The 24,225-nt window shown below is 42.4% G+C and overlaps 1 protein-coding gene across 1 annotated transcript; it reads left to right on the top strand.

Annotated features, from left to right (window-relative positions):
• Window positions 1-401: 401 nt before the first annotated feature.
• LOC311135331 (neuritin-like) lies at window positions 402-23,414 on the top strand (the record flags this gene model as incomplete). The annotated part of the gene is made up of 3 exons (XM_084169275.1): window positions 402-456; window positions 19,411-19,561; window positions 23,117-23,414. The coding sequence occupies 3 exons, from the start codon at window positions 402-404 to the stop codon at window positions 23,412-23,414; spliced, it is 504 nt and encodes a 167-aa protein (XP_084025401.1).
• Window positions 23,415-24,225: the final 811 nt, after the last annotated feature.

Here is a 24,225-nt window from a genome sequence, read left to right as displayed (position 1 = left end):
ATAGGAGTCGTTTGAAGCAGGTGCATAAACGCGCGCGTAAAACCAAAGATGGTAACTTTTTGACATAAACATGTTTTTTTCCCACGAGGATGAACATGGGTTAATTGCCACATTGGGATTAAAATAACACTTTTCTCCCGTACATATCGGTATCCATCTAATAGGTTATGATACGTGGAGACGAGATTTTGAGTCTGCCCTACTCCGCACAAATGCGCCCTCCCTCACGCACATTAGATGCATACATAAGAGTAGGCGCTCTTCTCATGAACATAATACAGAGCAACGCTCTCACCTATGTAGCAAAGTAGCTGTGCTCAGCAAACGGATTGTAACATTTTGACGCAGATTTGTACTTCTTTCAGACGCGTCTTTTTTCTGAATTGAGTGGCCTGAGCAGAATGGTATCCCTCGTGAATTACGCGTGTCTTTTCTTGCCTGTTGCTCTCCAGCTGAGTAAGTGTTAACTTTTTGAAATTATATTTTTTTCTATAGAAATAAGAGTAATGTTTAATTTGTTCGTACTATGTGGGGGTTCTTGAGTGGGATTTATTAAACTCACCTCTAAATTATAGGGGAACGAGTCGCGCTAAAGTGGACACCAGAAAATATTCCGAATTTGCTCGGTGCCTAGGGACAAAAGTAGTGAGTTCGAAATGTTAGATTACATTAAATGCTTGAATGGATAATTAACAGATTTGCTGACGTAAAACTAGGTTACGGATTAAAATTAGTTAAATGATTGCGAAGAGATGAGGCAAGTCTTTCGTTTCAAGTAAACATTTGACTATCTTTTTTTTGTCGTTTTACCATATTAGATCGTATTGTATAGTGTGTGTGTGTGTGTATATATATATATATATATATATATATATATATATATATATATATATATATAGTAGGTACTATTATATAGTCGTCTACCATTGTAATATATTTTCATTCACATGCGCTTTGTTCTTGGGTAGCCTATTACACTACATTGCCAAGCGCAGTGGAAGCGTCAATGTGTGTGGTGTTAGAGTGAATACAAAATCTAGAAGAACAAATTGCATTGTCTAATTCTCATAATAGCCTACGCATTATATTGTCTGTATTCTGTAATAGTTGTATGCTCTCTCGGGACAACTGAACCGGTCACCTCGATTCCCTCTGCTTATTCCTCACTAAGGAGGGTGCTGATGTAATAGCCTACTATTCATTGGATAATTTAATTCGAAAACATGCCGATGTAAATAAATCATGAATGAATCACATTGCTTTCCCCTGATAGACTCCAGAAAGTAGCACATCTATCTAATCTGAACCTGTGTGGATCACAAGCAGAATAGTCTTCCTTTCAGTTAGTGCCGATCATAGCCATCAGTCAACCATAACTTATTTTCGTGTGAAACCTATTGGTAAAAAAACAAAAAGGCACACTAACTACACAACCTTTGGAAGGATTATCCCAAGAGGTTATCATGTTATGGTACTTTTCCATGGCTCTCAGTATTGGCAGCCTTTATTCTGCATAATATTAGAGAGAAAGTATTATCTGTCCTGTGAGTAGTCTACCTATATTGTCATACAGTGTCCAATGTGCCTCGTCAAATCAAATCAAATGTATTGGTCACATACACATGGTTAGCAGATGTTATTACGAGTGTAGCTAAATACTTGTGCTTCTAGTTCCGACAGTGCAGTAATATCTAACAGTTCCACAACACATTTCTAATACACACAAATCTAAGTAAAGGAATGGAATAAGAATATATAAATATATGGATGAGCAATGTCATTGTCAGAGCAGCATAGGCTAAGATGCAATAGATAGTATAGAATACAGTATATACAGTGGGGAGAACAAGTGTTTGATACACTGCTGATTTTGCAGGTTTTCCTACTTACAAAGCATGTAGAGGTCAGTAATTTTTATCATAGGTACACTTCAACTGTGAGAGACGGAATCTAAAACAAAAATCCAGAAAATCACATTGTATGATTTTTAAGTAATTCATATGCATTTTATTGCATGACATAAGTATTTGATACATCAGAAAGGCAGAACTTAATATTTGGTACAGAAACCTTTGTTTCTTTTTGGCCTTCCTGTGGCATCGGGTGCTGTAGGTGTCCTGGAGGGCAGTAGTTTGCCCCCGGTGATGCGTTGTGCAGACCCACTCCCCTCTGGAGAGCCCTGCGGTTGTGGGCGGTGCAGTTGCCATACCAGGCTGTGATACAGCCCGACAGGATGCTCTCAATTGTGCATCTGTAAAAGTTTGTGAGGGTTTTAGGTGACAGGCCACATTTCTTCAGCCTCCTGAGGTTGAAGAGACGCTGTTGCGCCTTCTTCACCACACTGTCTGTGGGGGTGGACCATTTCAGTTTGTCAGTGATACTGTATGTACGCAGAGGAACATACAACTTTCCACCTTCTCCACTGCTGTCCCGTCTATGTGGATAGGTGGGTACTCCCTCTGCTGTTTCCTGAAGTCCACGATCATCTCCTTTGTTTTGTTGAAGTTAAGTGAGAGGTTATTTTCCTGACACCACACTCCGAGAGCCCTCACCTCCTCCCTGTAGGCTGCCTCATCGTTGTTGGTAATCAAGCCTACTACTGTTATGTCGTCAGCAAACTTGATGATTGAGTTGGAGGCATGCATGGCTACGCAGTCATGAGTGAACAGGGAGTACAGGAGGGGGCTGAGCACACACCCTTGTGGGGCCCCAGTGTTGAGGATCAGTGAAGTGGAGATGTTGTTTCCTACCTTCCCTGGCCTATACATACTATAGGCTAGGGATCAACTAGGGACAAATTTTTATTGAGTGGATGGTCAGGGGGCCAGAACATAATTACAAATAATTTGTAGACTGCAAATTGACCACAAGAAGCCTAAACAGATGTGATCATATACAAATGTAAGCAAGGTTAGATTTTTTTATATATCTGTTGGGACTTTTTGTGGTCAATTTGCAGTCTACAAATTATTTGTAATGATGTCTCTCTATTATGCATGGGAATATTTTGGAACAGATTTCCAAAATTAAAATAACTTAGATTAGGGAACCCTGCTATAGGCTATGTTAGACCAGCCATTGAGAGAAAAATGTATGATAGAACAGGATTTTATCTCTCTGTCTCTCTCTCTCCCTCTCTCTCTCCCTCTCTCTCTCTCTCTCTCTCTCCTTCTCTCAAGTTATGTGGTTTGAGAATGTTCTAAAGGCATTTCACTGCAGTACACATGCAAATGAAGCAGACATGAATTCCTCATTAAACCAGGTTCAGGTTCTCTAGGAGAATTGCATCCACTTTATCCTTTCCTCTCTTTGTTCGTTGCTGTTCATTACTGATATTCATTTCCCCATGATAATTCATGGTTCACACCCATATCACACATTCTCACACCAATCATGTCCTCCTCATTTTTATTCAGCCTTTGCATATAATATCTATCAGATCACCAGTCTGGTACATCTACCATCCCCGTCCTCGCTGTACTTCAATGGATAATCTGCAACTTTGTAGTCATCTCATCAACATAGCTCCAACACCTCACAATTAAGTAAGGCAATATGAAGGGCCTCTCCTGAATCCTTTGTTTGCAAATTAAGCTTCTGATTGGGTTGCTGAAGAGTTGAGTCATTAAGGAGCATACGGGGAGGCATGGAGAGGAATTAAATTTCTCCACCTGAATTGTGCATATGATTAATCAGACACAGCCCCTCTAAGCTTTCCACACCTTCACATCAGCCCTGTCCCAATAATTACCTCCTCCCCTCACCCTCTCCCCGTCTCCTCTCTCCAGCAGGGATTTAAGAGTGGCGTGGAGTCCCTAAACAAACGCTGTGAAATGAAACAGCAGCTGAGCGTGACACCACTCCACACTCCACCCTCAGCCAAGGCTGAGAATGAATATTCAAAGGTAGACCGACTTATACTTCTGTTTTGAGGAGTTACAGGAACTTATGTCCTTTAGCACTAATGAGTCGTGTGTGATTCAGCTGTGGGGGGGTGGGGGGGGGGGGGGGGGATCAAAGCTCACTCATCTGCTCTAACGTTGTGTACCATAACTCTGAGGTATGGGCATAGATAGTCAGGTATCTCTTCCCATCTGTTTTATAACAATGCTATATGTTTGTCTGAGATGAACAGTTATAGGGTAGCTTCAGAGGTCAGGTCATGGAGAAGAGAACCAGGACTAAAGGCCCGAGCAAAGGTCAGAGAGAGTGTGTGCAGTGGGCACTAGGGCTGGATAGTGATGTAATCGTCCCCCTGTTCCCATCTCTTGTTGAGTGGAGTGAGCATGGAGCCTCAGCTTCACGGAAGCCTGTCCTAACCCTGATAAGTTACAACTGGAAACTCAGGTGTTCTAGTCAATAAAAACGAATTAACTACCAGAGTGGGTCAGTGCACTTGTGTCCACTACAATGAGCCTCTCACTTACTCTCCATATGAGGGGGAGAGGGATCAATGTGCACAGGAAGCTCATTTATTGGTCAGATGGAGAATGGCCTACCATGGTCCTGGACCAGTACTAAGAACACAGAAACACAGAAAGAGGGAGAGAGGGATGCTGATGCTCAGAAGTCATTTAATACAGTTGAAGTCGGAAGTTTACATACACTTAGGTTGGAGTCATTAAAACTAGTTTTTCAACCACTCCACACATTTCTTGTTAACAAACTATAGTTTTGGCAAGTCGGTTAGGACATATACTTTGTGCATGACACAAGTCATTTTTCCAACAATTGTTTACAGACAGATTATTTCACTTATAATTCACTGTATCACAATTCCAGTGGGTCAGAAGTTTACATACACTAAGTTGACTGTGCCTTTAAACAGCTTGGAAAATTCCAGAAAATGATGTCATGGCTTTAGAAGCTTCTGATAGGCTAATTGACATAATTTGAGTCATTTGGAGGTGTACCTGTGGATGTATTTCAAGGCCTACCTTCAAACTCAGTGCCTCTTTGCTTGACATCATGGGAAAATCAAAAGAAATCAGCCAAGACCTCAGCAAAAAAATGTTAGACCTCCACAAGTCTGGTTCATCCTTGGGAGCAATTTCCAAACGCCTGAAGGTACCACGTTCATCTGTACAAACAATAGTATGCAAGTATAAACACCATGGGACCACGAAGCCGTCATAACGCTCAGGAAGGAGACGCGTTCTGTCTCCTAGAGATGAACGTACTTTGGTGCGAAAAGTGCAAATCAATCCCAGAACAACAGCAAAGGACCCTGTGAAGATGCTGGAGGAAACAGGTACAAAGTATCTATATCCACAGTAAAACGAGTCCTATGTCGACAAAACCTGAAAGGCTGCTCAGCAAGCAAGAAGCCACTGCTCCAAAACCGCCATAAAAAAGCCAGACTACGGTTTGCAACTGCACATGGAGACAAAGGTCGTATTTTTTGGAGAAATGTCCTCTGGTCTGATGAAACAAAAATAGAACTGTTTGGCCATAATGACCATCGTTATGTTTGGAGGAAAAGGGGGGTGGCTTGCAAACCGAAGAACACCATCCCAACCGTGAAGCACGGGGGTGGCAGCATCATGCTGTGGGGGTGCTTTGCTGCAGGAGGGACTGGTGCACTTCACAAAATAGATGGCATCATGAGGAAGGAAAATTATGTGGATATATTGAGCAATATCTCAAGACATCAGTCAGGAAGTTAAAGCTTGGTCGCAAATGGGTCTTCCAAATGGACAATGACCCCAAGCATACTTCCAAAGTTGTGGCAAAATGGCTTAAGGACAACAAAGTCAAGGTATTGGAGTGGCCATCACAAAGCCCTGACCTCAATCCTATAGAAAATGTGTGGGCAGAACTGAAAAGGCGTGTGCAAGCAAGGAGGCCTACAAACCTGACTCAGTTACACCAGCTCTGTCAGGAGGAATGGGCCAAAATTCACCCAACTTATTGTGGGAAGCTTGTGGAAGGCTACCCGAAACATTTGACCCAAGTTAAACAATTTAAAGGCAATGCTACCAAATGCTAATTGAGTGTATGTAAACTTCTGACCCACTGGGAATGTGATGAAAGAAATAAAAGCTGAAATAAATCATTCTCTCTACTATTATTCTGACATGTCACATTCTTAAAATAAAGTGCTGAACCTAACTGACCTAAGACAGGGAAGTTTTACTAGGACTAAATGTCAGGAATTGTGAAAAACTGTACATAGAATGAACTGCATGGGGAAAGGCTCTTATCAGAGTGTCAGAGTGTTCTATCACTGTCTCACCGAGTCCTTTGCTTTGTGTCAGAACTTCCATTCTGTCAACATGTGCTTAACAACTTCCAGGAAGTCCATTCATTTTTACTCTAAATATCTGCATGAAGACTCCATCTGCAAATAGCATTTTTATTGAAATGTATTAGAGAAAGGAGATTAAAAGTGTTGCAGGGGTCCTTTGATTCCCTACCCCATAGAACTGGGCAGGCATAATCAGCCAGGTTGTTGGCATTCCCTCTGTGTGCTTTGGAGGCTCCACTTGTCACAGTGCCTCTGAGCTGGGCTGGCTAGCCTGGCACACTGTGGTCGGGAGGCCTTGGTAAACCCAGCCAGAACTTTCAGTCATAGAGCGCCTTAGAGCGTTCATTAAATGCATGGATCTGAGTGTTCTCTCCCTCTCACTGACTTTTTTATCTCTTTACATAACAGTTTTTCGAGATTAATCTTTAATTCAAGCTCCATTGTGAATTCTCTTAACAAGCTTTTAAGTTAAATAATGTAAAGCTAAGGAGCGGCTGGCTATCTCCATGTTGAATCAACTCATCACTCTTGTTCAGATATAATCTCTCTGGCCCCTTAATTTTTGATCCAGTTGTCTCAGTTTCAACATTATGGGATACAGGAAACAGGGAATGCTGGCAGTGTACTCACAGAGGATGTGTAACTGAGGCCTGCAGCCTTTGATTTCAGCCAAGTCACCTGTGATACAAGTCATTATTCGACGTCCACCGATGTCTGAGGATGTCGGAAGATGACATGGTAACCGTCCACTAGGGGCATCTTCCTCTGATTCCATTGGTTGCAAGTTTGAATCCAGCGATATTGTTTTTGAGATTTTTGTTAAAAAGCCTATCCCAAACCTTAACCCTTACCTTAACCATTCGGAGTTAATGCCTAACCTTAAGATTTCTGAGTTAATGCCTAAACTTAACCTTAAACACTTTCAAATTTGACGTTTGCAACAACTTCGAAATTTGACGTTTGAGAAACATGGATGAACGTCTAATTCTGACGTGAGACTGTGAGAGCTAGTTGCAGCTTCATGGGTTTTTTTCTTTTTGTGGATCCATCAATTCATTTTCTTGTTTCCCTCAGTGTTTCCAATATTTATTTTAGGTAACCCTTTACAGTAAGTTTCTCTTACCTGTGTACTTAAACCTCTTGTCCCCCTTGGGAGAATTGGGAGTCCACCATGGAATTCTCTGACCTGGTTAGTAACACTGTATGGAATTACACTAGTAACAACATTGTATTAAAATGTTGTTACAGTACTTTAGTAATTGCAAAACAATATCTTTGAGAGCAGATTTGTAATTACAGAAGTAGAATAGGGACTAGGTATAAGAGCAACTTATGTATTCTACTTTATACAGTTCTCTCTAACGTTTTAATTAGTGCACCTGTCCCACTTTGTGTGTGTGAGTGCCATTGATGGTATTAACTGTAAAATACCATATTTGGAGGAGGATTTGTTTTTTGGGGGGAAGTATTACATTTTACAGATGTTGGAATCTGTCTCTTGGGTTTTGTTTTTTGGGGGGAAGTATTACATTTTACAGATGTTGGAATCTGTCTCTTGGTTAAAACCATTGTGCCCCAACCATAAGATATGGCCTAGGTGAATACATACATTACATACACATGTATTATGCAGTTTAAGTGATCCATGGTAAGGATGGTAGGTGAATGTAATGAGAGACTAGGAAACCATTCAGTATAAGTGCATTGACATCGAAAGCACTTTGGAAATCCCTTGCCAGTTATTATGTAATATATTTTGTGAACAATCACATACTGTTAAAGCATCTGTGTACAGTATCTGCTTAACTCCGTATGATGACTATCTTACATAATGTTTTCATATAAATTCTAATGATTATTTTTGGAGGAGGAAATTTGCATATTCTGCAGAATTCAAGTAAAAATATAAAATCTAGTCAATTATTTCTAGATTTGAAAGAACAGACCAAAAATACTAAATTAGCAGGATCTTTCAGAGAGACTTGGAAAAATATTGGGTTCTTCATGTTTTTTAATGTTGCATCCCAAGGAAAAATGCGGCTGTGTGCGGCAGTCCTGAATGTTTTAAGCAGTTTTACGATTTTTCCATCTTCCTTTTTTATGTTAGTCACACGTAGGATTCCTGGTTATATCTCATCATGATGTCTTTCAATTCCTTAAATGTATCTAACATTGATTAAATGTATTTAATATAAATAATGGCCCATCATTAGATCTGATGTTAAAGCATGAAGCAGTTTGCCTGAAGAATCATCCTGAATTTCAGTCCGTTGCTCAGTTTTAAGGAGGATAGTAGGGGACATATCACACTTTAAAAGTCCCATATTGAGTGTAGCATGGGTCCCATTGCCTACCTACATCCCACCCCCACCCCTTCAACCACACACAAGATCCACAGATAAACAGAGATAGCTTTTAATTACTCATGATTTCTCCATAGGGATGAAACTCTTTTATTGCAACATATTGATTGTTATGCAGAGGACCAACCAACATTTCTGTCTGATGCATAATTTGCCTGATGCAAATGATGTTTTTTCTGGACAGGGCTATGGAAGGAATAGTGCTCTAGGCACAGCTGAGTTGAGGTAGCCTGCCTGTTTCTGCACTCAACAACACTACATCATTGCTTAGCCAAACAAGTCAGTGATAGAGTTGGTCAAAGTAGACAGACAGGCACTCAGCCATCAGAGGTAAAGTTGTAAGGGCTTTTTTAGTAATGTCCCAATGATGTTATAGGAATGTTCTCAGTTTGCTGGATCAGGGATCAGCCGTGTGATGCTATATTAATATTAAAATGACTGACCGGTGATGTTGTGTGCCACTTTGAAATTATTTGACTAACTGTCAGAAAAGTAGATATTGGTGTATTTTACTTATTTATCCTTGGTGTTTGTAGAGCAGTAGGTGTAACAGGAAAAGGGAGGGCATGGAGGAAAAGAGAGCGAATCATGAGTTAACTTTATCCTTCAAACTGTATTCTGTGAGGGCACATGCCCCTTATGTAACCTAAGCGACCGAGGTGAAATGAAGAGTGAGAGATGCATACTCACCAAAATTCAATTTGTGTCAAGCCAGAAGGCGGTTGCTACACAAGTTTTGAGTCTAATTTTGCTCTTACATAGGGCTTCCTGTACTCTCCATTTTACTGTAATGAATCTGACCCTGTACTGTATGACATTTGTTAGTTTGATACAACTCTGTGGTCTATCAACTTCAATTATGATCTACCTGAAATAAATCTGTTTTATATAACAGAGAGAGCACTTAACACATTGTATGACAGATGGGATTCTCGTGCCTCTTTCACAGCCTATTTTCTGGCCTTTTTGTGAGTATCTGAGTAGTTTTTATTTTTGTCAGACTGAATTATTGAGCCCTTATATCTTAACCGTCTCAAGTAGGACACCAACACTGATTGTAATCAACACTGAGTCCCATCTCATTGGCTTCTATGTCTTCTTCTTGTCTGTCTTTCCGAAGCAGAACACTTTTAGTGAGGGTTATTGGAGCAGCCATCTGCCTGTTATCAAAGGTAGCGCTCAGCTCAGCGCTCAGACTCTGCTGAGGGGAAGGGAGGGGAGAAGAGGGGGATACTGCCAGCCACAGCTCCCTCCACCTCCATAGGCAACAACACTCCCATGGGGAATGGACTTGGAGGAGATATAGAGTGAGTGTGTGTGGTGTTTCTGTGTGTCCATATGTTGTGTTCATTTTGTTAATGTGTGTGTACGTGCTTGGGTGTTTGAGGGCGTGTCTGTGTTTAGAAAACAGCGTGCTAAAGAAGGAATATGAAAGAAGCTTGCACATTAAAGATATGTTCTCTCTTCATCAGTGCCCTTGAAGCAATTTGTGTATCTTTTTAGCTCTTCTGAGCCAAATAAATAGTTACTTGGCAAGTATTTTTTCCTACAGATTGATCAGATCTTTAGAGAGAGAGGGAAAGACAGGAAGAGTGTTTAAGAGACAGAGAAAGGCTTAAGGAGCTGGACTGGATTTAATCTGAGAAGGCTTTTTCTTTACATTGATGTAAAAGGTTGCTCTATGAGTAAAGCATATTTCTCATACTCTCTCTCTCTCTCTCCCCCCCCCCCCCCCCCCCTCTCTCTCTCTCTCTCGCTCTCTCTCTATCTGTACTAACCAACAGGCAGATAATTTGCCTCATCCAGTCTGCCTAGGTCTGCATTGTGTTCCAATTATTTTCACACACATACAGGACAACTTGCACAGCAGCACTGGTGGTCCTAATGAACATGATGTAGGTAGTAGCAGCACTAATCCTCTCATTTCAGTGTGACCTGCTTGGCTTCAACCCTCATTATAACAGATTACAGTTAAACCAAGACTCCACCAAGTTGCTCCACCTCTCCTTCCTCCTAATGCTTCAGAATAGACTAATTATGTTACAAAACCTTTGTATTTCTGGAGCACAGTATTTATGTAATCTCTATCTCCACCTTTCTGTCTCGCTCCTTTCTGTATCACTATTGTCCTCTATGGGGAAATGTATATTCTGTGGATGTAGGCTTTTTATTCTTCTCCCTCCTCTCCCGTGTGATGGGAACTGAGGTCCAAATGGAAAGATCAGAGAGGTTAATCATTCATTTGGAAATGGGAGTTAGTCCGGTAGAGCTAATTATCAGGTGTTGTTTTTAGTGCCGATCCCATGCAGAGCCTACCCTCCCTCCCTCTTTCTCATTCGCTCTCTCTCTCTCTTTCTCTCTCTCTCTGTCTCTCTCTGTCTCACGCTCTCTCTCTCTCTTTCTCTCTCTATTTCTCTCTCTCTCCATCTGCCTTTCTCTTTCTCTTTTCTATTGTGCCCAGAATGGAGGTTGCAGTGGGAGTTCAGTCCCTCTATTCCTCTCGCACGCAATGCTGTCACCAGCAGGTTCATAAGCCTGGCTGTTGCCCTTAATGATGGAGTTACCATAGTAAAAGTTACCATAGTGCCATAGTAAACATCCCCAGCCTTCCACCCACTAAGTGCCAGAGAGTGCAACAGCAGTTACCTGGTCAGACAAAAATCTTAGGCTTTGCTGCTCAGACAGTGACACGCTGAATATTTGCTCAGACAAAAAAATACACTGAGCTACTACTAATCAGAAACACAATGGAGCCTGTTCAGACAGTGCCATACAGACCTCTGAGCGCCACCCACAGATGAAGAATGAGGACTTTCTGTTCAAATTCTAGTCCCTGTGAGGGTGGTGCTAATGATGTAGTGGAATTATCAGTCTAATAACTTGGCTTATGGCTCCTGTCTCTAAAGCACCTTGTGTTGGATGGAGTTGTCTTCCCAGTGGATGTGTGTAGAGCTGACGTTAGAAAACACCCGGGCTAGTGTACTGTACATCACACTGTGAATTAAATACAGTCAGGTCCATAATTATTTGCACCCTTGATAAAACGAGCAAAAAATACTGTATAAAATAAATAATACAAATACTGAGCTATATTGTATGCTCAAAATAATTGGAAAATTATATTATTTTATACTAATACAATTGCTCAGAGAAATAGATTTTGTTTAACAAGTAATAAGTAATTGCGAGGATAACGACACAGCCTTTTTCTAAAATGTTTTATGAGATTGGAGAACACGTTGGGAGGGATCTTAAACCATTCCTCCATACAGAATCTTTCCAGATCCTTGATATCCTTTGACTGCTCTTATGGACTGCCCTCTTCAATTCAAACCACAGGTTTTCAATGGGGTTCAAGTCCGGAGACTGAGATGGCCTTTGCAAAATGTAGATTTTGTGGTCAATTAACAATTTCTTTGTGGATTTTGATGTGTGCTTGGACTTATTGCCTTGTTGGAATATCCACTTGCGGCCAAGTGTCAGTTTCCTGTCAGAGGCAACCAGGTTTTTTGCTAAAATGTCCTGATACTTGGTGAAGTTCAGGATGCCGTTAACCTTAACAAGGTTCCACAGGACCAGTGGAAGCAAAATAGCCCCATATGAATGGAGGAATGGTCTACGATCCCTCCTAACGTGTTCTCCAATCTCATAAAACATTTTGAAAAAGGATTAAAGCACATACCTTTAAAGTTGGTAGGCCATACCCCTGTCCCTTGCCCACACAACAACAAACATGGCGCCAAAGCCGCTTCTCGCAACAGCCTTGAACGCTTCCCTCCAACAGCGTCGAACACGTCACTGCAACACTAACCTAACGTAGCAGGCGTAAAATAAACGCCTGAAACTAGATCCCCTGCATATTGGACTTGGCGAGAAGAAAAAAACTGTTCGGGGGAGGTTTTCTTCTGCACTGTTCAACCAATCCAGTAAATGTGGAGGAGGAGTTAGTAATATGGAGTGTCGCCTTGTTAATGTCCAAAAGCGGAAGTCGCTTCACAGGCTCTCTTTCCATTTCCCCTGAAAACCAGAACATCCGGTTGTTGGGGACTTGGCAGAGGCTACTGCAACACAAATCATTATTTTAGAGGGCTGTCGTTTGCTTGAGTAAGCTACGTGGTACAGGCTACACACTGATACCAGATTATACTAGATTTTGATTGGCATCTAATTAGCTTTAGTTTCATAATGACAATTACTTAAGCATTATGTAAGTTCCTGACATAATTTCAGTGTTACTACACAGGTGTAAGAACAACTTATTGTAAAGGGTTACTCCACTGATTCTCCAGTATACAATGTCACTGGCAGAGCAAGAGCCCTACCAGATGAAAAAGAAAGTCTGTGGAGAGTATTTTTTAAAAACGATTTCATACAATATATGAGGGAATACACAAGGTAGTTTGATTAAAAACCTGGAGATAATAATTTTAATGGTAAGCTAATATAAACAACAGGTTACCTGCATCGAAGAAGAGGCCACTGAGATTTTGAGTGTTTTTTTTAAGGCATTTCCCCACTTTCTACATGAACACAGTAAACAACCAGCTGTATGAAGTAAAGTGAAATGAAATCATAATGTACACCTAAATGGTCCTCTGAACTCTAAGTCCTGTTTTATTTTTAGAGGTGTCACAACCGTTTGTGTATGGATTTATCAGAAGGGTGTGCATCGTTCAGAAATTGACACATGAGAAAGAATGGCTCTCATTTATTTTGATGTGCTCCCTATTGGGAGTCTGCAGCACTTGTGCAACAGACATCAGCACCAATTCTGCTAGTTCAGCACTACGCCTGGCAACAGCTGCATATTCATGAATAGAGATATCAAATCAAATCAAATCAAATTTTATTGGCCACATGCGCCGAATACAACAGGTGCAGACATTACAGTGAAATGCTTACTTACAGCCCTTAACCAACAGTGCATTTATTTTAAATAAAAAAGTAGAATAAAACAACAAAAAAGTGTTGAGAAAAAAAGAGCAGAAGTAAAATAAAATAACAGTAGGGAGGCTATATATACAGGGGGGTACCGGTGCAGAGTCAATGTGCGGGGGCACCGGCTAGTTGAAGTAATATGTACATGTGGGTAGAGTTAAAGTGACTATGCATAAATAATTTACAGAGTAGCAGCAGCGTAAAAAGATGGGGAGGGGGGGCAGTGCAAATAGTCTGGATAGCCATGATTAGCTGTTTAGGAGTCTTATGGCTTGGGGGTAGAAGCTGTTGAGAAGTCTTTTGGACCTAGACTTGGCACTCCGGTACCGCTTGCCGTGCGGTAGCAGAGAGAACAGTCTATGACTAGGGTGGCTGGAGTCTTTGACAATTTTGAGGGCCTTCCTCTGACACCGCCTGGTATAGAGGTCCTGGATGGCAGGAAGCTTGGCCCCAGTGATGTACTGGGCCATACGCACTACCCTCTGTAGTGCCTTGCGGTCGGAGGCCAAGCAGTTGCCATACCAGGCGGTGATGCAACCAGTCAGGATGCTCTCGATGGTGCAGCTGTAGATTTTTTTGAGGATCTGAGGACCCATGCCAAATCTTTTCAGTCTCCTGAGGGGGAATAGGCTTTGTCGTGCCCTCTTCACGACTGTCTTGGTGTGTTTGGACCATGATAGTTCGTTGGTGATGTGGACACCAAGGAACTTGAAGCTCTCAACCTGTTCCACTACAGCCCCGTCGATGAGAATGGGGGCGTGCTCAGTCCTCTTTTTTTTCCTGTAGTCCACAATCATCTCCTTTGTCTTGGTCACGTTGAGGGAGAGGTTGTTGTCCTGGCACCACACGGCCAGGTCTCTGACCTCCTCCCTATAGGCTGTCTCATCGTTGTCGGTGATCAGGCCTACCACTGTTGTGTCGTCGGCAAACTTAATGATGGTGTTGGAGTCATGCCTGGCCATGCATGTGCCGAGAAAGACTCAGCCCGTCAGTCTGCCGGGTGGGTCGTCTAGACCCACTTATTACAGGGGACTGTTTATTTTTCTCTTGTCTATTCTTATACTTCATACTGTTTTTATGCTTCAAGAGGTTAATCATATATGGAGTGATGCAGAATGGAACTTTATAAATACAACATTATTCAGTTTTTCATGTGTGTATTTCCTCCAAACTCATAGTTATCAGCTACATTGATGTTTTAAGGGAGCACATTTTAGACAACATATACAAAACATTATGTTGGTACAGTATAGTTCAACTCATGCTGTTCTGTTTTCATTTTTACTTAATTATACAGCAGGACAGATTATAGATATTGGGTTTCCAGAAAGTCTTACAAACTCCCCCGGGACCATAAGCTCTCTCATTTGGGTAATGACTTGTTCCGTTTTCCACCCTGACCAGCAATTATGTGAAGATTATCAGGAGCAGTAATAAGAATAAGTAGCAGTGTTTTAAGCAGCTCTGACTGGTGAGTCTTGTCTTTTGCTGAATCCTTCCAACTGCTCCCCTTGATCTCTGTGCTCCACTCATAGCATGCAGCTACAGTGGCTTGCGAAAGTATTCACTCCCCTTGGCATTTTTCCTATTTTGTTGCCTTATAACCTGGAATTAAAATTGATTTTGGGGGGTTTGTATAATTTCATTTACATAACATGCCTACCACTTTGAAACAAACAAGAAATAAGACAAAAAAAACAGAAAACTTGAGCGTGCATAACTATTCACACCCCCAAAGTCAATACTTTGTAGAGCCCCCTTTTGCAGCAATTACAGCTGCAAGTCTCTTGGGGTATGTCTCTATAAGCTTGGCACATCTAGCCACTGGGATTTTTGCCCATTCTTCAAGACAAAACTGCTCCAGCTCCTTCAAGTTGGATGGGTTCTGCTGGTGTACAGCAATCTTTAAGTCACTCCACAGATTCTCAATTGGATTGAGGTCTGGGCTTTGACTATGCCATTCCAAGACATTCAAATGTTTCCACTTAAACCAATCGAGTGTTGCTTTAGCAATATGCTTAGGGGCATTGTCCTGCTGAAAGGTGAACCTCCGTCCCAGTCTCAAATCTCTGGAAGACTGAAACAGGTTTCCCTCAAGAATTTCACTGTATTTAGCGCCATCCATCATTCCTTCAATTCTGACCAGTTTCCCAGTCCCTGCCGATGAAAAACATCCCCACAGCATGATGCTGCCACCACCATGCTTCACTGTGGGGATGGTGTTCTCGGGGTGATGAGAGGTGTTGGGTTTACGCCAGACGTAGCGTTTTCCTTGATGGCCAAAAAGCTCAATTTTAGTCTCATCTGACCAGAGTACCTTCTTCCATATGTTTGTCTCCCACATGCCTTTTGGCGAACACCAAATGTGTTTGCTTATTTTTTTCTTTAAGCCATTCCTGGCCACTCTTCCGTAAAGCCCAGCTCTGTGGAGTGTACGGCTTAAAGTGGTCCTATGGACAGATACTCCAATCTCCGCTGTGGAGCTTTGCAGTTCCTTCAGGGTTATCTTTGGTATCTTTGTTGCCTCTCTGATTAATGCCCTCCTTGCCTGGTCTGTGCGTTTTGGTGGGCGGCCCTCTCTTGGCAGGTTTGTTGTGGTGCCATATTCTTTCAATTTTTTAATAATGGGTTTAATGTTGCTCCGTGGGATGTTCAAAGTTTCAGATATTTTTTTATAACCCAACCCTGATTTGTACTTCTCCACAACTTTGTCCCTGAACTTTGGAGAGCTCCTTGGTGCCGCTTGCTTGGTGGTGCCCCTTGCTTAGTGGTGTTGCAGATTCTGGGGCCTTTCAGAACATGCGTATATACTGAGATCATGTGACAGATCATGTGACACTTAGATTGCACACAGGTGGACTTTATTTAACTAATTATGTGACTTCTGAAGGTAATTGGTTGCACCAGATCTTATTTAGGGGCTTCATAGCAAAGGGGTGAATACATATGCACACACCACTTTTCCGTTAGTTATTTTTTTCATTTCTCTTCACCAATTTGGACTATTTTGTGTATATCCATTACATGAAATCCAAATAAAAATCCATTTAAATTACAGGTTGTAATGCAACAAAATAGGAAAAACACCAAGGGGGATGAATACTTTTGCAAGGCACTGTATTTACCCTGGCTTACAGGCCAGTTCATTACTGAGGCTTCAAGTGGAAGAGGGAGGTCAATACAATGAAGCAAAGACTCCACTGTGGTAGTTCTGATGTGCAGTATCACCATGACTCAAATAAACTCCAGTAACAAGCCCCCTGGAACATTGCTGTAATGACAGGAAAACAACATTATACAGTGCCTTTGGCATCCAGTTGTCTATAATGTATGTAGTGCTAGAGACAGTATGGCTGTGATGCCTGACATATAGAACTTATATAAACTTTTCCCTCTAGCCTTTTGATATCGATATCTGCACTTTAATTATATATTTTTTCTCATGACGCCAATACTCTTGAAAGAAAAGATCTGCACAGAAAATCACAAGATTCCTAACCTTCAATGAATGTGAAGCTAGATGTGCACGTCTTCATCAATCTTTGTTGATGGAGAGGGGGGAGTTTGGTAAATTATCAATGCAAAACCAGTGTGATGAAAATACACCAGAAGGGATAGAAAATGAATTGAATGTTCTTTAAGGCTGAAACAACTACATCAGTTAGGTCTGTAGTTTCTTCATCAGTCATGTCTGTCTGACTTGAGTCTGCCTGCTTTTTTATAGGAACGCTCTATAGATTCCTCCAGGCTCTGTCAAGCTATCAAATATTTACATTGAGGCTCAAAAGCAGCCTATCTGCTGCCCTGTACAGGATGCTTATTGAACCAGACCAGGATGGGACATGGGATGGGGCATGGCGTGGTGTGCATGGCGCTGGGACTTAGCATATTGCTGTAGTTCAATTAAGACACATTTCTATTGGGGAAAGTAGCAACACACAATGCAGCAACATGTGCTTATATGTGGAACAACTGGGCTGGACAACCGTGGTCTTTTTCGACCAACATAGACCAGCATATACATTTTTTTTTTACTTCCTCAATAGATGGCGCATCTGTTAATTTCCTCTTCACTTCTCTTCCCTCTAGTTCCTTATACTGTCGCTATCTCTCTTGGCTCTATTCACTCGTTTGTCTATCTCTCTCTGCTCTCTCTAGGTCATTAAATTCTGATGGGGATGAGTGAAACCAATAATCCTTAGACCCCCACTGCCAAACATTGCCCGAAATCAATAGGTTTCAAGGTTGGTTGTTGGCACAGTGCATCATGCTGTTCAGATTCAATTAGTTTGGATTGTGTAAAACCATGCTGATTTCAAGGACATAGGTACTCTATCTGAAATAGCCTGACAAAGGAACATAACCGTGTCTCTCAATGTCAGGAAAGCTGAAGATGTACAGCTATAGATACACAAAATATACAAAAGTATGTGGTCACCCCTTCAAATTAGTGGATTTGGCTATTTCAGCCACACCCGTTGCTAACAGGTGTATAAAATCGAGCACACAGCCACACAATCTCCACAGACAAACATTGGCAGTAGAATGGCCTTACTGAAGAGCTCACTGACTTTCAATGTGGCACCATTATAGGATGCCACCTTTCCAACAAGTCAGTTCGTCAAATGTCTGCCCTGCTAGAGCTGCCCCGGTCAACTGTAAGTGCTAATATTGTGAAGTGGAGACGTCTAGGAGCAACAACGGCTCAGCCGCGAAGTGTTAGGCTACAAGCTCACAGAACGGGTCTGCCGAGTGCTGAAGTGTGTAGCGCGTAAAAATCCTCTATCCTCAGTTGCAACTCTCACTACCGAGTTCCAAACTGCCTCTGAAAGCAACATCAGCACAATAACTGTTTGTCAGGAGCTTAATGAAAGGAGTTTCCATGGCCAAGCAGCCGCACACAAGCCTAAGATCACCATGCGCAATGCCAAGCGTCAGCTGGAGTGGGGTAAAGCTAGCCGCCATTGGACTCTGGAGCAGTGGAAACGCCTTCTCTGGAGTGAGGAATCACGCTTCACCATCTGGCAGTCCGACAGAGGAATCTGGGTTTGGCAGATGCCAGGAGAACGCTACCTGCCCCAATGCATAGTGCCAACTGTAAAGTTTGGTGGAGGAGGAATAATGGTCTGGGGCTGGTTCGGGCTAGGCCCCTTAGTTCCAGTGAAGGGAAATCTTAATGCTACAGCATACAATTACATTTTAGACCATTCTGTGCTTCCAATTTTGTGGCAACAGTTTTTGGGAAGGCCCTTTCCTGTTTCAGTATATCAGTGCCCCCGTGCACAAAGCGAGGTCCGTAAAGAAATCGTTTGTCGAGATCGGTGTGGAAGAATTTGACTGGCCTGCACAGAGCCCTGACCTTAACCCCATCGAACACCTTTGGGATGAATTGGAATGCCGACTGCGAGCCAGACCTAATCGCCGAAAATCAGTGCCCGACCTCACTAATGCTCTTGTGGCTGAATGGAAGCAAGTCCCCGCAGCCATGTTCCAACATCTAGTGGAAAGCCTTCCCAGAAGAGTGGAGGCTGTTATAGCAGCAACGGGGGGACCAACTCCATATTAATGACCATGATTTTGGAATGAGATGTTCAAAGAGAAGGTGTCCACATACTTTTGGTCATGTAGTGTACATATGGAGGATCCAGCTATAGAGGATCCATGGTTTGTCAAGCCTTCTATAAGACTGAGAGCTTTGTTGCCGCTTGTTTAAGTAACCAAACACATTTTCAAAAACCACTCAGAAGTCCTCTGCTTGGCAGTATTGAACTCTCCTGATGCTCATTTCTCCCCATTGTGAGCCAGGGATAGAGAGAGTGCTGATGGTATACTCTATGTCTCTGTCTCTGTGTCTCCATCCAGTCGTCGGCCCCTGTCCCAGCTCTGCTGCCTCCACCAGGAGGTGTCACTCCATCTATAAGGGCTTCGCTCAGTGTCTGATGGCTCTGGGAGACAGCCTGACTGACAGTGCCCAGAAAGATGAGGACACACAGGAGATACACACCATCTGCAAGTAAGCATCCCCCCCACCCACCCACCCACACACACACACACACACACTATAGCCCTACAGTCACTGACAGGTGAACCAATAACATTTATTATGAACTTACAGTATATACAAATCCCCTCATCTATATGTTATTTTTAAACACACACTCCAAAATGTGTAAATTGATAGAACACTGTGACCCATAATTTCATTACCATTGAACGATGGGCTTCACCAGATCTTTACCTCTATTTCATTCTCTCCGTCTCTCTCTCTTTCTTCCCCGTGTTTATGCCCTAGCTCTCTCTAACATCCTGACAGCACTTCCCATTTGCTGGAGGCATATTGGAGTGCCTAATTAAAGATTGAGGGTCTCTCTTTATCCATCTCCGCCTTCCATTCTATTTTTACATGCGTCTGTAATCAATCTTAATATTATGTCAAGGAATTTTTATAAAATTGAAGCTCATTTAAAAACTCTAAAATGCAATTTGGAGAACAGCAAAAATAAGCAAAATTGACTCCAGACATTATCAACTTGTTGCTGTAGCTTCATTGACCTCAGTCAATAGGGGACTTAACATTCTACAAACATATTAGCTGCTATGCTCTAGTTCAGCACCGGGGTTACACTCTAGTTTAGTTTCATATTAAGTCAAACAGCAGTTACCTAGCCAAAGTACAGCCATCTTTACCTCTGCATGTCGATGAGCTCTCCGTAAAGCCAGCCAGCCATATAAACAGCCTTCCCTCCCGCTCCCAGGCGTCCGCATGGTCCCAAAGTCAGCCCCTTATATTGCTAAACTGAATTTGTCTTTTAATCGGGATTGGAATGATATTTTAAATTGTTGGTGTTGAGCTAGGGTATGACCCCCCTGGAAGATGCCTCTCCATGCATCACCCCATCAAGATCAACCCATTCCCAGACACATTGTTGCATCAATGTAGGAAGGTCCTGTCGGGAGTTGCTGTTCAGTATTGCGGAGCTGGAGACACACTTGGTATCTTCAGGGATATAGCGGTCATTACAATTATGTTATTATTTTGGTCATATTCCTTAAGGTACCAATTAAGGTACTAACCCTGCCATTCAGTAAGCGTACTCTTACATATGTGTGTATACATACGTCTGCACGCGCGCACGATTGCACGCACGCATATACACACACACACACACACACTCTTCCTAGGAATGTGGTCAAATCTATTAGGGACAAGTAGAAAGGCAGTATTTTCTCTCCTGGATAAAAGTCTCAGATTTGCATCTAGGCCAAGGCTGCACCACTGTCAGTATTCTCTATGGAATGATAGGAGAGTTTACCGTGAGTATAGAATAAAAATGAAGGAAAATCTGTCGTTAGTAGAACAGGTAATGTCCTTGTTTCCCGGGCCGTGATCTTGGTTTGTTTATGCATTAGTATGCAGTGTATGCTTCACAAGTGTTTAATCTAACACCTCAGCAATCCTTTATTATTTTATTCAGAAAAGAGACTGCGGGCAGATATTGCAAACAAGCTGCCCTTCACCTGCTGTTACTCTGCTGTTTTCCACTGCACATGTGACTCTGGGACTTTGCAAGGCTGCATTTTGCTTCCTCTTTGTTTCACCCATTCCCCTCAAGGTCTCCTGTGTGTGCGGTAAACATATGCCCCTAAGCCCCCAACAGATGTGATGTTTAAGGGTTGAGTTTAGACTATGGGCCCATATCCAAATACAGTGCAAGTTTAGCCTTTCTGAACTTGTAACCAGGGAATGTGAATCTAAGGTGTTTATGAGTGGTGTTACGGGAAGATGTTGTGTTGGACCAATCTGCTTCTGCCTAATCTCCTCCTTACAGACTTACACATAGTCCTTGCCATAGCAACAACATAACTAAAACCATGGTTTCATGGGGGATATTTTACAAACAGATTAATAATGGATAGTGTCTTGAACAACATGGCTATTATAGAAAGATATGGACATATGTAACTCCAGAGCTACAGTGCATTCGGAATGTATTCAGACCCCTTGACTTTTTCCACATTTTGTTTTGTTACAGCCTTATTCTAAAATGGATTAAATAGTTTTCACCCCCCTCATCAATCTACATACAATACCCCATAATGTCAAAGCAAAAACAGGTTTTTAGAAATTATAGCAAATTTATTAAAATATTAAAACTGAAATATAACATTTACGTAATTATTCAGACCCTTTACTCAGTACTTTGTTGAAGCACCTTTGGCAGCGATTTCAGACTTGAGTCTTCTTGGGTATGACGCTACAAGCTTGGCACACCTGTATTTGGGGAGTTTCTCCCATTCTTCTCTGCAGATCCTCTCAAGCTCTATCAGGTTGGATGGGGAGCGTCGCTGCACAGCTATTTTCAGGTGTCTCCAGAGATGTTAAATCGGGTTCAAGTCCGGTCTCTGGCTGGGCCACTCAAGGACATTGAGACTTGTCCCGAAGCCACTCCTGTGTTGTCTTGGCTGTGTGCTTAGGGTCGTTGTCCTGTTGGAAGGTGAACCTTCGCCCCTGTCTGAGGTCCTGAGCGCTCTGGAGCATGTTTTCATCAAGGATCTCTCTGTACTTTGCTCCGTTCATCTTTCCCTCGATCCTGACTAGTCTCCCAGTCCCTACCGCTGAAAAACATCCCCACAGCATGATGCTGCCACCACCATGCTTCACCGTAGGGATGGTGCCATGTTTCCTCCAGACGTGACACTTGGCATTCAGGCCAAAGAGTTCAATCTTGGTTTCATCAGACCAGATAATCTTGTTTCTCATGGTCTGCAAGTCTTTAGGTGCATTTTGGCAAACTCCAAGCGGGCTGTCATGTGCCTTTTACTGAGGAGTGGCTTCCGTCTGGCCACTCTACCATAAAGGCCTGATTGATGGAGTGCTGCAGAGATGGTTATGGTTGTCCTTCTGGAAGGTTCTCCCATCTCCACAGAGGAACTCTGGAGCTCTGTCAGAGTGACAATTTTTGGTCACCTCCCTGAACAAGGCCCTTCTCCCCCGTTGCTCAGTTTGGCCGGGCGGCCAGCTCTAGGAAGAGTCTTGATGGTTCCAAACTTCTTCCTTTTAAGAATGATGGAGACCACTGTGTTCTTGGAGACCTTCAATGTTGCAGACATTTTTTGGTGCCCTTCCCCAGATCTGTCCCTCGACACAATCCTGTCTCGGAGCTCTACGGATAATTCCTTCGACCTCATGGCTTGTTTTTTGCTCTGACATGCACTGTCAACTGTGGGACCTTGTATAGACAGGTGTGTGCCTTTCCAAATCATGTCCAATCAATTGAATTTACCACAAGTGGACTCAATCAAGATGTAGAAACATCTCAAGGATGATGAATGGAAACAGGATGCACCTGAGCTCAATTTTGAGTCTCATAGCAAATAGTCTGAATATGTATATGTAAATAAGGTATTGATGTTGTTGTTGTTGTTGTTGTTTTTTTGGGTGGGGGGGATTGTTTATTTAATATATTTTAGAATAAGGCTGTAATGTAACAAAATGTGGAAAAAGTCAAGGGGTCTGAATACTTTCCGAATGCACTGCATGTGACCATCTCTGTTCCACCCCCTACAGGTCCTGGGATGAGTTTCATGACTGTGCAAACGTGGCGATGGCCTGGTGTCCAGATGAGGCTTCTGCTGTCTGGGAGTCTCTGCGACAGGAGTCCAAGAAGATGCAGTTTTCTGGAAACCTGTATGACATGTGCTCCAGTCGTAACCAACCAGCTGCCAACGCTGATGCCCTGAGCCCGTCCAACCAGGAAGAGATTAACCAGGAGTCTCTAAAAGCACACGCCCACCGTCCAGGTCCTGCCTCCTCCTTCTTGCTCCCCTCATGTCTGTCTTTTCTGCTGCTTTCTCCAGCCTATTGACACGACCAGGGTGAAGGGCAGGGATGAACTCATAGAGGACATGTACAAACAGAGTAGTATCATGAAGTCACTCATATTTTTTCTGTACTAAAAAGGAGTTGCATATACACTACCGTTCAAAAGTTTGGCGTCACTTAGAAATGTCCTTGTTTTCTAAAGAAAAGCAATTTTTTTGTCCTTTAAAATAACAACCAATTGATCAGAAATACAGTGTAGACATTGTTAATGTTGTAAATAGATATTGTAGCTGGAAACAGGTGATTTTTAATGGAATATCTACATAGGCTTACAGAGGCCCATTATAAGCAACCATCAGTCCTCTGTTCCAATGGCACGTTGTGTTTGCTAATCCAAGTTTATCATTTTAAAAGACCAATTGATCATTAGAAAACCAATTTGCAATTATGTTAGCACAGCTGAAAACTGTAATAAAACTGGCCTTCTTGAGACTAGTTGAGTATCTGGAGCGTCAGCAATTGTGGGTTCGATTACAGGCTCAAAATGGCCAGAAACAAATAACTTTCTTCTGAAACTCATCAGTCTATTCTTGTTCTGAGAAATGAAGGCTATTCCATGCGGGAAATTGCCAAGAAACTGAAGATCTCGTACAACGCTGTGTACTACTCCCTTCACAGAACAGGTCAAACTGTCTCTAACCAGAATAGAAAGAGGAGTGGGAAGCCCCGGTGCACAACTGGGCAACAGGACAAATACATTAGTGTCTAGTTTGAGAAACAGACACCTCACAGGTCCTCAACTGGCAGCTTCATTAAATAGTACCCGCAAAACATCAGTCTCAACGTCAACAGTG

The sequence above is a fragment of the Coregonus lavaretus genome, assembly GCF_964263955.1.
Source record: "Coregonus lavaretus genome assembly, chromosome: 9".
In the NCBI taxonomy this organism is placed as follows: Eukaryota; Metazoa; Chordata; class Actinopteri; order Salmoniformes; family Salmonidae; genus Coregonus; species Coregonus lavaretus.
This window is presented reverse-complemented; position numbering and strand designations above follow the sequence as displayed.